The sequence below is a fragment of the Panthera pardus genome, unplaced genomic scaffold (genome assembly GCF_024362965.1).
Source record: "Panthera pardus isolate Hobbes unplaced genomic scaffold, ASM2436296v1 HiC_scaffold_8, whole genome shotgun sequence".
Lineage (NCBI taxonomy): Eukaryota > Metazoa > Chordata > Mammalia > Carnivora > Felidae > Panthera > Panthera pardus.
The window spans coordinates 26,068,844-26,084,930 of NW_026527013.1; the positions used below are offsets into that span (position 1 = coordinate 26,068,844).

Consider the following 16,087-nt stretch of genomic DNA (forward strand, 5'->3'; position numbering starts at 1 on the left):
CAAGGGTCTTTAAAAGAGGAAGATGTGACTATGGAGAACCAGAGAGATGACGGTGTGAGAAAGACTCAGCCTGATGTTGCTGGCTTTGAAGATGGAGGAAGAGGCCACAGCCAAGGAATGAGGGAGGTTTCTAGGAGTTGGAAAAGGCAAGGAAACAGATTCTTCCCTAAGCCTACAGTAAGGAATGCATCCTGCCAACACCTTGATTTTAGTTCAGTGAAACCCATGAGGGATATCTAAGCTACAGAACTGCAAGATAATAAATTTGTGGCTTTTTAAAGACAAAGTTTTGGTAAGTTGCTACAGCAGCATTAGTAAACTGATATGCACTGCAAATTATTCATTTCTCTTACTACTACTAAGCTGTATGTGATAGTTGATTTGTACTTTTCTCACCCATTACTGTATGAATTCCTCAAGGTCAAGGAATAAGTTTGTCTTATTTAAAAAAAAATTTTTTTTTAAGTTTATTTATTTATTTTGAGAGAGAAAGAGACATCCAGAGTGGGGAGGAGCAGAGAAAGGGAGAATCCCAAGTAGGTTCTGCACTAACAAAGTGGGGCTCTAACCCAAGAAACTGTGAGATCATGACCAGAGTGAAACCAAGAGTGGACGCTTAAGGACTAAGCCACCCAGGAGCCAGGGAATGTTTGTTTTATTTACCATTAGTTCTCAAGTGCTAAGAGGGCCTCCCACACAATAGGCACTCAGTAAATGCTACTGATGACACTATTATAATTCACGTGAATTTAACTGATACAAATAGTAAAGTGTCCATTCCTTCTCCGTGTCCTCCAGTGCCTAACACTTTTGTCTGGCACACAGCAGAAGGTCAATAAAAACCTTTATTGAACCTTACCGAACCTATACGTGGATCAAGTACTACTTACTCCCCGCACTCCCCTCTCTCATGGCCCACGCCGCTGCTCCCGCCCATCCTGAACGCCCCTTACTCCGGTGACCTTCTTCTTAAGCCAATGTCTCCCCACTGGCTTCCTTTTCGCCTAGGTAGTGAGCACCGAGCACGGGGTCCCTGGACACCTTGCCGGCCGTGGGGTGCAGTGCACGTTTGGGACCGCAGGGGGCGAGCGTAGTCCGGGAACGCCCGCCGAGGGGTTGGGACGGGGCGGGGCCTCGAGGGCGGGTCGGCTCAGTGCGCAGGCGCGGGTCCAGACGCCTCGCGCGGCGAGGGGCAGGCGGCTGCAGAGCAGTCCCGGCCGCGGCTCTAGTAGCAGCGAGTTCGAGCCCCGCTCCCGCTCCGCTTCGGTTCTCGCTCCCCCGGCCCTTGGGCCTCCCGACGCCAGTCCCGGGCAGTCGCTGCGCTTTGCGCTCTCCCCGCCGCCAGGATGCCGGTAACTGAGAAGGACCTGGCGGAGGACGCGCCGTGGAAGAAGATCCAGCAGAACACCTTCACGCGTTGGTGCAACGAGCACCTCAAGTGTGTGAACAAACGCATCGGGAACCTGCAGACCGACCTGAGCGATGGGCTGCGGCTCATCGCGCTGCTCGAGGTGCTCAGCCAGAAACGCATGTACCGCAAGTACCACCAGCGGCCCACCTTCCGCCAGATGCAGCTGGAGAACGTGTCCGTGGCCCTCGAGTTCCTGGACCGTGAGAGCATCAAGCTCGTGTCCATCGGTGAGTGCCCTGGCCCAGCCGGGCGCCGAGGTGTACCCTCCCGCCCCCGCGCGTGCGCCGGGGGGAAGCCTGGGTCCCCCTGCCGCGCGCCCCTATCGCGCCCAGCAGCCGCGGGCTGGGTGTGGGCGCTGAAGCGGGGTGCGTTGTCCTCCCGGGAGAGGGGACGCAGGAGACCTAGGTCTCCTTCCCAGTGCCTTTTCCTGGGCTAGGACTTTGTGTGATGGCCTCGCTGTGCGTCCTTGGGGGGCTGTGGATCCTGGGCTTGGGTTGGGGCTGCACGGGGAGAGCTGGGGCTGTGGCATGTTTTCCGCACCCGCGGTGCCCCTGAGGGGGAGCTGGAAACCTCTGGTCCACGGTCCATAGAAGTGGGGCCCCACTCAGATGTTCCCCAAAACGCTCGCCCCGCTGCGCCCAGGCTGGTGCGCTCAGCGGCTGACGAACGGGCGGTGGCTCTGACGCCTGGCGGGAGACTTGGGGAGGGACAGTTCTCCGAGCCTGGGGCCTCTCCGCTCAGGTGGGGACGGCGACCTGTTACCCTCCCCCGCCGTCTCTGGCTTGGGTGTGGGCCCCGAGGTGGGAAGGGGAGCTGCGGGTGGGGGGTGGGGGGGTGTGTCCTCCTCTCTCCCTCTGCTCCCAGCTCAGCTCTGGCTGGGTGCCTTGGGGTGAGCCAGCTCTGCCGCCGAAGTGATCATTTAGGGACAGTAGTGGTATAGTAACTACTGTTTTGTAGGGAGAGCCCAAACTTGTGCGCGCTGTGTGCCAGCAGCCTTCCAAGTTCTCAGTCCTTACACAAGCTGGGAGTTGGGGTGTTCTTAGACCTACTTTACAGACAAGGAGGGGGGTCCAGAGAGTTAATCGACTTGCCCAAGGTCTTGGAAGTAGGAAGAGTCTCGCTGAGAATGGAAGGGAAACGGGTACAATGAAAGGAGACTTTGCCTTCCTCTCCTAGCCTTCCCCACACCAGGGTCTTCCTGAGAAGGGGGAGGGAGTTGGTGTCAGGTTCCGCTCCCCTCCGCTGGGAAGAGAGAATGAGGGTCAGGTCCCCGCCAGGACCTGGGGTAGTTGAAAGCTTCCAGGAAAGCCACAAGGCTGCTGAGGGCCTGGGCTGTGACTGTAGGGGGAAGGGGTGTGTAGTTATGTGGGTGCGTGTGTGCACTTTTATGTGTACAGAGGATGTAGTGTGTACACAGCGTGGATGGGCAGAGAAAGTGTGTGCACCCATAGTGTGTGTGTGTGTGTGTGTGTGTGTGTGTGTGTGTGTGTGTGTGTGTTTTCTGCCAGGTGAGGCTCTTGCTGGAGGAGCTGGCCCAGGCCTGGGTCTGGGGTCTCTTCCAGAGAAAGCCAGGCCTTATAGTGACTCCTGTGATAGGAGGAAAGGGTGGTGGGTGATGGGCTGCACGGGGTGGGTGTGGCTGCTGGGACTTTCTCCAGAGCAAAAGGGGTTCCCTCTAGGCTGAGTCTCCTCTGTCCTCTCCCTCCCCTTCCCCCACACCTGCCCTGGCAGGTAGGGCCGCTTCCTGCTTCCTGGGCCCAGGCAGCCACCCCATCAAGGGTGGCTTCTCTGCAGAGCTGTGTAACAGGCTGCCTCTTTTTTGGGGTCCCATCTCCTACAGCTGTGGAAGGAGAGCCCCAGAATTATCCTGGAACTCTCCCCTTTTCAGAAACCAGCTTTCCTTCTGGGGAATCTCAAGGCCTGGCTGAGCTCAACTGGGATCGCTTTTTCTTTGTTTTAAAAATGTGTATTTGTTTAAATGGGCGAAGAAACTTAAAGTAAATCAGGAGTATCCAAACATGACATGAAATCTCTTCAAAAAAGCAAAACAAAACAAACAAACAAATGAAACCACAGCACCAGAAAATCCTGGACTGCCTAATTTACCAACTGTTTACAGAGGCTGTGCTGGCTCCGCCGTGGCTTCCCGTCACTGCCCTGAACTTGGGGGTCTCATTCTAGACTTTGTCTGGTCCCTTACATTTTCCTGTTGACCCTCATGATTTTCATTTCTGAACCCACCTAGGACATAGCATTGTCCTGACATTCCCAATTAGCCTCCCCTTCTCTGGTTGTGGACTTGTGGGCTGTTGGCAACTTCTTGCTGTGGACCTGTTCCCACCACAGACTACATTGTTTCATTTTATTTTAAAATTATTTCTTGGATCCTATTCCCCCAAGTGGCATTCCTGGGTCAGAGTGTGACCACATTTATGACTCCTATCATTGGCTGCCTAGTTGCTCTCCAGAAAGATCTCACAGTAAACAGGTTTTCCAGCCTCTGAAGACTGGAGGGAGACTTGCCAAGTGCCAGAAGTCCCATGGGGGTGATGCCTGAGGCCTCTTCTCCCTGCTCCCGGGGCTGTTCTGGGTAATGGCCCTTCAGAAGAAAGTCCCGTCCAGCTCGGACTTCAGTTCAAGTATTCACTGCTTAGGCTGTGTTGCATTGTGCTGACAAAGACCCTGGCTCCAGTTTGGTGGGACACACTAGGTGTTCTGTGTGTTCTGTTTATCGCCCCATTGATCACCGCCTGGAATCCTCAAGGTTTGGTTTCCTTGTCTATGTAACCATCTGCTTCACCAAGTCACTGGGAGGGTACAAGGCTTGCCCTGGTTCTGCCTAAGTGCTTAGAAAATGGTCATTGCTGTTATTTCTGTGGTTGTTGTTAGTATTATTATCTGCACTTAAAGATGAGGAAACAGGAGTGAAGTAACTTGCGGAGATCACCCCGCTACTAAATGGTGACTGGAAGCTGGGTCTGCCCAGTTGTGAAACTGACCCTTAACTGACCTGCTTTTCAGTGTCAGAAATGAGTGAAATACAGCCCCTCTCCCCCAGCCGGAGAGCCCCGGAAACACCAGGTTTTGCAAGTCTGGGATGTTGGGGTAGCAGCTGGACACTCACGCTTTGAGCCTTGAACAAAGTCTTGAGCAAAGAGGGAATCTCAAGGCTTTAGGTGAGAGGATGAATCCTCTGAACTGGGATGAGGGTCCCATGAGATGAGTGTCACATCAGGAGGTGAGCAGAATCAGTTTGCATCTAGCATCAAGATGAACTTGTTGAGGGAATGGCTGCCCTGTGTTCACTGGGGTTTTTTTTTGGGGGGGGGGCGGGGAGTGGTGGCAGCAGTGGTGGTATTTCCTGCTACTTAATGGATGGTGTTTTAGTCCATAATCTGGGAAGGTATCTTTGAATGGATACAGGGTTTTGTATACTTTGGATAACTTCCAACAATGTACATTGTTGGGAATCATAAGAGTTGTATACAGGCGCCCAGCTCTGAGACATGAGATGGTCAGAAGCTGCCAGAGGACTGGTTTTTCTGCCTAGAATTCAGGGACAGACAGTTCTGGCTGTTTATTCACATTCGTGATTTGTTGTAAGGTGGGCCCAGTCTAGGCTGCATCCAAAAGTTGAAGATTTTCTTCAGTTTCTTGGTCTGTCTTGGGCAGTTCATAGTGAGGCCTCAGCATAAATAATTCTAGTTGCCTGCCAGGAGCTGGCAGTTTTATTTACTTGTTTTTCCAAAAACCTTTCTGACGCTGGTCTGCTTAGCCAATTTGGAGAAAAAGGGGTCTCCCAGCCCAAGAATGACAATCAAGGCTGCCTGGAAGTTTGGGTGGTGTGTTTTGGTTTGATCCTTTAGAAGAAGGAATTCTTTCCTTTTCAGAGGATGCGGTCTGACCCTAATGTTTACTTAAGGTGCCTGTGCCAGGCCAGCGCCCCAGAGCAGGCAGGGTGTGTGTTCCCAAGACCTTGGGTCACCGGGCAGAGTTTCCAGGGTGGTGGGTCACCATGGCACTCAGTCCCTTTTCCTTCCTGTTGCCCTGCCCCCACCCAAATAACATACAAATACAATAATCCTGAATTCTATTCTTTCCTGAACTACCTGGTAAACGCCAAGTGTGTCTTTTTAGGTGAAAGTAGTAGAGAATGCTTTAAAAGTAGCAAAGTTGCCTACTTTGTCAGAATTAACAAGTTCTGGGCCATTTGCAACAAAGTAACACAGTGCGAGATGCGGATCTTACCTTAGTTAAGAGCAAGGATTCTTGGTTCAAATCCCACTTGCCACTAAGTAGCTGTTAAGAAACTTCGGTGCCTTGGTTTCCTTATCACCAAAATGGGAATGACAACTACCTTCTTTAAAAGGTTGTTATAAAAATTAAACAAGTTAATATTTTAAAAAATGTTTGGAACAGCACATAGTAAGTGCCGTGTGAGTGTTTACTCAATAAATAAAGTACTGGCCAGTAGTGTTCTCAACAGCCATGCTGGAGGGTTTGCACGCCTAAAGGACATTTGAAATCAGGGCCACACTGGGGAGTCCAGCTTGGTTGGCTAGTGTCACTGCTGCTTGCTATAACAGGGCTGTGGACTGGCCTCCTTGGAAGGGAGGACCCCTGGTTATGTTGTGGCTGCCTCCGAGGCCCATTCATAGCAGCTTTGTTTCTGAGACCTGGACTGGAGCTTGGGGCGGTCATTCCATCCTTTCACCCCGTGCGGGAATCTCTGGGCCAGATCACTTCCAGATGGCAGTTGGGCTCTGTGGAGCTCCTCCAGCAACGGCAGAGCCAGAGTGCCGGGCAGCAGCTGCCTTCGTTCTTGGAGAGGCTGTGCTGAAAGGAGGGCTTCTATTTGGACCCAGATTATGTCTCCTGGGCACTACCCCTCCCCTCCTTGCCGGGACCTGGTTTTGTGCTGGGGCGGGTGTACCGGGTAGTTGAGGATGGCTGCCTTGCTCCTTGGGCAACAGACGCTCAGGCTCAGAGCCTTTGGGCCTTGGCTGCAGTGGTTTCAGAGCTGGGGGTACCACGTCATCTGCTTTCTCCATAAATGGCCTCTGGGCCAGCACATAGTAGGCTATCGTAGATATAGCTGAAGGGTTCAGGGCGTGTGTCTGAAGCTATATTGCCAGGATTCTAAGCCCCACCCTGCTCCCTAACAGCTGTGCAACTCTGGTCCACTGCCTTAACCTTTCTGAGCCTCAGTTTCCCCATTTGTAAAATGGAGAATAGTTGTTCCTATCTTAGTTGCTGAGAGCGTTATATGTGACTAAGTTTATAGCATAGTGCTGGCATTATCATTAATATCAATATGCTTCTGAACCCTTAAAGTCTAGGACTTTGTCTTGTTTTCCATCTACTCTCTGGCCAGTCCTACTGCTGTCATCTGGTGTGTCAGATATTTCCTTCCCCCCAGCTTGGAACTTCTGATGCAGATGCCTCCTAAGATCCTTTCTTTCTTCCTTTCCTTATTCAGTAAATCTAGGAACGACCAACTCTGGGCCAGGCCCGGTGCTAGGGCCAGAGGGATAATCAGAGTCAAGGCCCCAGCTTGCGTCCTATACTGCTCAATGCAGAGGAGGGAGTAACCAGAGAGTGTCCTCGAACCTTCAGGCACACACAAAAATCACCTGGGGACCTTGGTAAAATTGTGGGTCTGATCAGTAGGTCAGGTGAGAAGGCTGAGATTCTGTACTTCCAGCCCCTCCCAGTTGCTACTGTTGGTGGCGGTGGTAGGCCACTCTGGAGGTAGTAAAGATCTAGAGGGCAAGCCCTCTGGGGGGGGTGGTGGGGGAGAGGAGCACCTTCCCTCAGGCTGGGATGGGTAGTCTGGAGGGCTCCCTGGAGGGAGGGCCTTTAAGCTGGGGCCTATACCCTGACTAGAATTAGGCAGGTGAACAGACAGTTAGCCAAGTGAGGCACAGAGTTTGTCACACGGAGGTCAGAGGGGTGGCACAGGTGACAGGAGCTGTCTCACAAAGGGCCTTCTGAGGCAGGAGGCTGCCAGCCAGGTATCTTCCTTGAGGATGCTTGGTGTAGGGTAGGTGAACCCAGCTGAAATGGATCATCTGATCTGGGGCCCTCTTGACTGTTACTCCAGTCATTCCTGCCAGTAAAAAATTTTAATGTCCCCCTTTCTCATATATGCAAATTTATAAGCTATATTCATATATTATTGTCAGTCTGTATATTAAATATTAGTAACACTTACCTTCATTTTAGATGACAAATCCAAATATAAAATCTGATTTTTCCTGTGCTCTAATGAACTATCTTGCGCACCTTGTGGTACGTATACCCTATTTGGAGGCCCCCTGAGGGCTTGTATTTCTGCATTTCACCTCCCCCCGCCCCCCATGTTGTTGCTATTCTGCATTTAGTTTTGATGTTTGGTTATCCTCAGTTAAGGAGGTGGATCTATAATTCTGTCCCTTTCCCCCAACACGTTGAACCAAATGAATAAACCCAATGGAATGAGTCATTTCAGTCTAAATGGGTGCTATTTCCTGCTCTTATAATGATTAAAATTGCCTTTCATGACATTCTGCTAGAAGCCATCCTTCATTACTGTTGTAAATCTAGTTATCCATTAAACGTGTTCAATAATCACCAGATTGGCTCGGGTTACTGTATAATAAACAACAGCACTTTCCCCTTCTGGGGCTTGGAAAGTGGCCTTGTATTTTTTAAGTGCCTTGCTCACTTTTCTTGGGAAATTGAGTCCATGTTCTAGGGAGAGAGTTTTGGGGAAAGATGATTAGAAAACCAAATGGTTCTCTTTATATACTAAAGGATAAAGCAGTACATGAGAGTAGTTATACATGGTCTAAAGGATGGAACTGTTGGGTATTTTCATTCTGTCCACTTAGTGTCATGATTTTTTTCATCCCCAAACATACTGTGCTATCCATGCAGTTGCTACCTTTCTTCCAAGAGCCTTACAGCAGTTGCCTTAAATACATTCATTTGATAAGTTGTAGATAGTTGTCATAACTCTTCTGCAAGCTGTTCAGTTATAAAAAAAAAAAAAATGATGGGAGTTTACTTACACCCAAACATAACTTTTACCTTCCCTGATCCCCTTTTGACCAGTCTCTGTGCAGTAGAATGTCCTTGGTTAAGATTTTCTTGTACTATAAGCAAAAAGCAGTTTGGTTTTTCACTTAGTCAGGACTGACTTTATAGGTTATAGGTCTGAATTATTTTGACAGAACATGTGACCTCCTCCTTTCCCCCATCATCAAAACCTAGCATAGGTAGAATGGATAGGTAAGGAGGACACTTGTCCTCCTCCTGCATATTCCTTGGCTTTTCCAAGGATGCACACGGATGAAGACATTTGTGTACTGAGTGTTGAGGTGTGCACATGCATCCTCTCACATAATATCTAACATTTTCCTATGGCTGCCATCTGCTAAGTATGTCCTGAGTACCTTGCCTTACTTGCTTCTAATCCTCATTATGAACCCTGCAAAGTGAGTGGCTTTGTGTTTATTTCCACTTTACAGGTGAGAAAACTGAGGCTCAGATCAGCCTCCCTTCACATGCCAGGCATGATGTTTGCCTGCATTAAACTGCAAAGTATTTTTTTTTCATCTCAAAGTTTGGTTTCATACTTAAACTAGATACACTATAGTGAGAGAATTCATGCAGCTTTAGTTCCGTCCTTTTTTTGTTTGTTTTTTTTTTGTTTTGTTTTTTGTTTGAAATGCTCCTTGAGCTTGATTAATGTGAAATTGAAATTCTCTTCTACGGAACAGAACTTTTTTTTGGCCCATTGGCCATGCCTCTTCCAGTACTGTAGAGCTTTGGGGCCTTCTTTTCCGTTCTGGGGCACCTCTGCCTTTATTTGGTTCCCAGGGGCAGTGATTTCACTGCAGGTTTGCAGTGGGGACCCGCTGAAGGCTGCTTTGGGCAGCCAGGCAGGGCTTCCTTTGTGAGGCCTAGAGGCCAGAGATGAGGAGGAGGTGCCCCTGGAATTTCTCCTGGTTGCACTCCTGTGGGGCTCACGGTGCACACCACTTGCGGGGGTGGGGGGGGGTGGGGAGTGGTGGGGTTTGTGGAGACCTCGCTGTGCTGGGAGATCCTTGGTGACAGTCACCATTGGCACAATCGTGCCCTCTCCGAAATGACCTCACTCTCCATCCTTTCCTTCTGCCACCTTTAAACATTAACCGGCGGGAGAGTGTGTTGGGTTGTGCCTGCTGCTGAGCAGAACCTTTCTTTTCTGGCTGGCATTTCGCCTTTATCAGTCTGGCCGCCCTGGCACAAGCCGCTGCCCGCTCCCATGCCAAGCCAGCAGCTCCTGGCTCATCTTCATGGAGCCTTGCTGTGTCGCGTAGCTCCGCCAAGCTGCTCCAGAGCTGAACTTGTGTCCCCAAGGGCTTCTCCTACAGCACTCCCAAGAAAGGAAGCCGGTCTGGCAGGCCTACTCAGTGCTCAGCCTTCCCCAGAAATCGCAGGGGCTGGTTTGTTGCAAGGTCTGGGCGTTAACACAACACTCCTGTTCTCCCTCTCTGAAGGCCCTTTATGCTGGCATGAATTCCTTTTCTCATGGAGATCTGAAAGCTCTTTTGACTAAATGGGTCACCTTTCTGGGTATTTTCATAAGGCTGGTCAGCTTTTGCCATGCCAGACAACTTCTCTGGAATTTCCGTTTAGATATAACGAGAATACAGTGTGGAATTTTGGCTTTTGAGCTATAGGGAAATGGGTGGGGATTTGTGGCAGGGATATGTAAATTTGCTGCGGCCCATAAATTCAGATTTTAAGATTAAAAAAGGCACGCAGCAGTCGGCTTTCCTTCTACAAACAAGAATGGTGTTACTTTCGGCCCCCCGCTGCTTGTGACCGAGGCAGAGGCAGGCCTCCCGTGGAGGCTGGGGTCTGAAAAGATTCTCGGTTGCTAAAATCAGATTCCTTCATGTCCCCTGCCGCCCCCAAGAAAATAATCAAGTTCTTATCGTGCTGGTACTGCACTGCTTGTGTGAATCACCCTGATTCCTCTGTACCTCCCTGAAGTGATTTATCAGATATTCCAGGGAAACGGGAATTATTTGGCATTCTGCGGTCTGTTAGGAGCATGGCTGGGCCTGGGGTTTCTTTTCAAGAACAAAGTGATTGTTCCCTTGGTGGCTTAAAGCCGGCCCGAGGCAGGGGGTTGGGGATGGGGGTGGGGTACTAGGCGCCACCCTCCAGGGGACCAAAGGTGCTGAGGTCTTAGGGCTCAGGCCCAAAAAGGCCTTTGTAACTAGGCGGTTCTGTTAACTGAGCAGGGTTCTGGGTTGTGTTTATAAGACTCCTTGTCAGCGGAGGCAGAGGCTGGAAGGCCAATGGTGTCTAGCTGGTGGGATGAGGGGCCTCTCCGTGGGGCTTCCAGCCCTCCAGGAGCAGCACCCAGTCTGTTCTGAGAGGAGGAGCCTTAGGAATCTTGGCTTGCAAGCACCCAGGCAGTGGCATGTCACATTCCTTATCTGCACCAAAGGAGGCAAGCTGGCACCTGGGGAATGCCTCTCCTGTCCGGGAGTCCTTTATAGGAAATGATCCAGGTGTCACATTACGTGTCCTGTCGGGCATGCATCCCTTACCACAATTACCTCTCCTGTCCCTTGGCACTCTTGTTTGACACCTGTGGGAAGTCACATCTGAGGTGGGAGGGCTTGAGACCCTCTCCTGGACACCCACGTCTCCCCACTCACCCCATGCCCACACCATTTCATAGCTTCCTGAGCTCTATAGATCTCCTAACTTGCCTGTTTTGCTCTCCCACTGGATCATGACTGCTGATTCAGGGGCAGGTGTTGAATCCTGTGTTCACCTCCTTGGCTCCGAGCTTGGCACCTAGTAGGAACATAATAAATAAGTTATCGGGTAAATACACAGCTTCAGGCATAGATGGGTTGAATAATAAATCTGATACATTAATTGGTTTGCAAGAGACTTGCTTTCAGAAAATGCAAAATACTTATCCTTTGGGGCCAGTAGTGAAGTGGGAATTATGTGCAGTGGACCTCGGGGTCCAGGGTCCCAGTAGAACACCTCATTTTTGGGACAGTGATGCTGAACTTAAAGAATTCAGCACTTCATAGTCCTTCTCTGAACGTCTATGATTTGCTTCAACTGTTAGAGAATAAAGCCTTTTCCTAGTGATCATGCGAGGCTTAGAAAAGGGATATAAATGGAAGCCGCTGAGAATCACTATAGTAATAGTAGCCTAGCTTCATTAATAATAATGAATATATATTGAATCCCTACCAATACCAGAAATTGTGATCAATGCTTTTCACTGATAGCTAAATGAAGCCTAATTGCAATCCTGTGGGATGTAGTTATTGTTGTAATCCCCATTATACAGATGAGGAAACTGAGGCATGCCCCAGATCAGCCACTGAATATGTGGCAGACTATGATTCAAACCCTTGTCTGAGAAATTTTAACCCTCAAAGGAAAATCATCAGCATGTCTTCAGAATTCACTTCTAAATACTTTTTTTTATATTAAAATGTTGTTTTGGGGGGTGCCTGGGTGGCTCAGTCGGCTAAGCATCTGACTCTTGATTTTGGCTCAAGTGATGATCTCAGGGTTCATGGTTCAGGCCCCGTGTCAGGCTCTGGGCTGACAGTGCAGAGCCTGCTTGGAATTCTCTCTCCCCCTCTCTCTGCCCCTCCCTCACATGCACTCTTTCTCTCTCTCAAAATAAGTAAGTAAGCTTAAAAAAGAGTTGCATTTGTGCTTATTGTAAGAGAGTTGCAAGAACATAGAGAAATACAAAGAAAAAAACCATATCACATGTTGTGAAAAACCTTAACAAATGTTTTTCTACTTTTAGGGAATTTTGGGTAATGGCTGCCTTTTGATCAGAATGGGAAAAGGGGATTGCATTTCCTCAGGAAAAACGAGACTGGACCGGAAACGTTTTGTGAAATCATTCTGATCATACTGATGGTTGTAACAAGACTCATCCTCAAATTACCGCGGAGCTGTGCCAGCATTAAAATTGGAGGTCTTGGTTGAGGCTTATGGTTTGCAAGTCTCCCTTGGTCTAGAAATATGTTTTGGTCAACCACAGAGTGGGGGTGTTTCATTTACTTTCTGCCTCTTAAAAGTTTTTAGGACCAACTTTTATTGGGACTGCCAGGGTCTCTTAATAATAGTTATTATGTTTGGTAACTATTATGCCCTCTTCTCATGGTTAGCCCAGCGTGGAAATTCATTGACTTTTTAGTTGCTCAGCTCTATTAGCAATTTAAATGTCTCAAATATGAGCCGAACAGAATGTAGTTGGGCAGCTTGGTTCACCTGTGCCCATCTGGGAACTTTTAGAAGTATGAATATTATATGCATGGCTGGTGTTTTGAAACATTTTCTCAACAGCCCTCAGGACACCAGCCTGTCTTAGCCTTGTTCGAGGTAAAGGAGTTGGAATGAGACCGCTTCCTGAGTGTGCTTAAGAGGACAGGTCAGTTAGACCCTGCCATTTGCCGGCTGGGAGACCTGAGGCAAGTTCCTTGACCTCTCTGAGGTTCCATGTCCCAGGCTATCAACAGTGCCCCAGCTGTTGGTGTTGTTGAAGATTAAACAATACAGTCTTTATAAAGCATGTGGCAGATGATAAGTGCCCCATGAATGGTGGTCTTTCCTTCCTCCTCCCCTTTCTCTCTCCTCCTTCTTTGGCCTGGGGTGGCCCCCTCAGACTGGAGGAAGAAGTGACCTAATTATCTTGGAAGAAGAGAGGTGGGTGGGAATACTCCCAGAAATTGGTCAAAGGTACCTCATACTGAATAAGCTGCTTTTAGAAGAGGTGACTTGGGTTTTTCAGTGGCTGCTGGGCAGGAACCATGGGTCAGAGGCACTTCCTGGTCTTCCGGCCAAGCTTCCTTAGGTTAAGGGTAGAAAACAGGTGCCAACTATTCTTGACGTCTTCCCCCACTTTCCCTTTTGTCCTGTTTGGCTAACGGCTAACGGATCTGTTGTTTTAATTAGCTTTTTGGCCCCTCCTTTCTTTCTTTAATCCTTTTTGTCTCTTAGGATGTCCTCCACTCCCATTTCTTTCCTGGTTTTGCTCTCATGGAAGGGGCTGTTATACTGCCCAGGTGATATGCTCGTGGGTGTGGGCCTTGGCTCTGCCCCTTGAGAGCTGGCTGACCCCAGGGAGTGTTTTGCCTCTAGGAGCCTGTCTTCTAGATGCAGAATGTGATGATAAACTGCTCTGCCTTATTGAGTTCTAAGGTATAAAGAGAATGTGCATCTCAAGCCCTTAGCACCGCTCCTGGTCATAGGCAGTGATCAGTAAATGACAGCTGCTGCTCTTGTGTTGCTGGCATCAGCATAATTACCGTGCAGCCCCACACCTCCCACTTCACCCTTCTCAGGGCTCAGTCGAGGAGGATGGAGAGGAAGCGGCCATGCTGCAGATGAGACTGTGCTCACTGCCTCAGTGTGTGCTTCCAATCTGGAACAAAGGGGTGTGTACCAGCTACCCTCCCTGAGCCAGGCTTGGCTCTGCCTTGGCCCTGGGCACTGTTTCCTCTCCCTCTAGTCCTGGCCCTTTGATACCTGGGATCATGGTGGGGCTTCCTGCCAAGATTTTTGCTGTCCTGGGTGTGGTCTTAAGCCCAGCACTGCCCAAATTCATGTCATGGAGCTAGTGACAATATTTTTACAGTAGTGCTTGGAAACTGGGATCCTGGGGTCACACCCTGTACAAATAGCATCAGGGTTATTGGACTGGGGTGACTGGAGGAGATCGGCACCAGAAAATTCTATGGCTCCTAAGTCTAGAAGGATGTGGGAGGTTGTGGGGGGGGCATCATTCCCAGTTCTTTTCAGGGGTACACTAGTCTTAGTCCTGCCTGGCTGAAGGGATCTGTGTCTTGTGCGGCTGCCTATTTCCTTCAGTTTCTCCGTGAATACAAGCTGCCTGCTGTTTTCCTGGCTGGGCCAGATTTCTAATACTGCAGCCTTTTAAGGGAGTGTCATTTTTAGGTTGTCTCTTTTAGGGGCAGAGAACACCCAACACCTTTCCCAGAGGTAGAATTTGTGGGGGTTTTACTTGAGTGATGACTAATGCAGATCTTTGCGTTTTAATGACGGGAAGAAATTAGTCAGCCTGGGCACTGTTTCCATGTGACAGGGCAGAAATTTAAACACTTGCACAATGGCTTTTGTTTCACCAGCTATTAAAGTTGACCATCAGGCGTTATCAATAAGATCAGCAGGTGTTCACCGCTCTGCTTCCGGAGACCAGTCTGTAGTCCTGGGAAAGGCCCAGAGCAAGCTGGATTTGGCACGACTGTGGGTCCCGGGCAGACCTGGGCCCGTTTCTACCATCACTGGGGCCTTGGAGAGGCCCTGCCTCTGTCTCTCAGCTTGTTTTCCTGCCTGTAAAAGGGGAGAACTGGACTAGTCTGTGTCTCCCAAACTTCAGTCATTCGTAAAGAAACCACTTACATTATTTTTGCCATGTCCCATGGCTGCCTCTATTTCATTTTTCTTAATATCTGCCTCCCCCCCTCCGTAGTTGACTCATTTTGAAATCAAGTGCATTTGAAAAGGAGACTTTTGTCACTGTTGTAACAAAAAAAGCAGTGTCACTAGGTAAATCGAGGTAACCGTAAATAAACTCAAAACAGTGTTATGAAATTCTGGCTAGCGCTATTGCCTATTGTTAGCAGGAGGCCGACTCTTTTGGTTAAAAAGGAAAATTAGGGGTGCCTTGGTCGGTTAAGCGTCTGATTTCGGCTCAGGTCATGATCTCATGGTTTGTGAGTTCAAGTCCTGTGTCGCGCTCTGTGCTGACAGCTCAGAGCCTGGAATCTGCTTCAGATTCTGTGTCTCCCTCTCTCTCCCTGCCCCTCCCCCACTCACACTTTGCCTCTCTCTCAAAAATAAACAGTAAAAAATTTTTTTAAAAAAAGGAAAATTAGCCAGAGATGGGTGTTCAGAGTAACCTAGCACCACATTGAGCCTTTCTCCCTGACCTACACAGAAGAATTGAGAAAGAATTGGAAAGAGAGTAATGTTGTCTTAGTGATGCAAAGAGACTGATAGAGTGTCACCAATAGCTCAGAATAGTAATGTATAGATGCTTTGTTTGATACATACTTGTAGAGCCTTCGTTGAGTGCCAGGATCTGTGCCAGGATCCTAGAGGCTAGGACAGAGGGGACTGGGGCTTGGTCACCTGTCTTGGGAAGCTCACAATCTAATGGGAATCCTAGAAGTAGGTTAATGTAAATGAAGAGCAGGACAGGCCACAAAGGTTTCAGTAAGAAAATCACAGAACTAAGTTCTGTCATGTGTATAGGAGTCTTTTACAAATACAGGTTGTTTAGAAAATTAAATTTTATTTGGAATTTTTAAAAAAAGTTGATTGATTGATTGATTGATTGATTGACTGAGAGAGAGAGAATCCCAAGCAGGCTCTGTGCTATAAGTACATGCCCGATGTGGGGCTTGATCTCACAAACCGTGGGATCATGACCTGAGTTGAAATCAAGAGTTGGATGCTTAACCAACTGAGCCACCCAGGCACCCCATAATTTGAATTTTTTTAAGTGAATAAACCCATTTCAGTCCAGAATGATTCTAGAGAAATGGAATATATTAAAGTTGTGTCATTGTTCTTATGGTGTTAAGAGAATGATCCATCTTAACCCTTTATGTGGTGGTAACC

General features: G+C 48.9%; 1 protein-coding gene across 7 annotated transcripts in view; it reads left to right on the forward strand.

Annotated features, from left to right (window-relative positions):
* The first annotated feature begins 1,170 nt into the window (after nt 1-1,170).
* Nucleotides 1,171-16,087, forward strand: part of FLNB (filamin B) — a 143,084-nt gene continuing 128,167 nt past the window's right edge. For 6 of the 7 annotated variants that reach the window (XM_053897889.1, XM_053897890.1, XM_053897891.1 and 3 more), the window contains exon 1: nt 1,173-1,638. In XM_053897889.1, coding sequence (XP_053753864.1) covers nt 1,347-1,638 — 292 coding nt within the window. In that variant the 5' untranslated portion in view covers nt 1,173-1,346. Of the gene's footprint in view, nt 1,639-16,087 lie in introns of all 7 variants that reach the window. The other variant, XM_053897895.1, reaches the window with a different exon arrangement.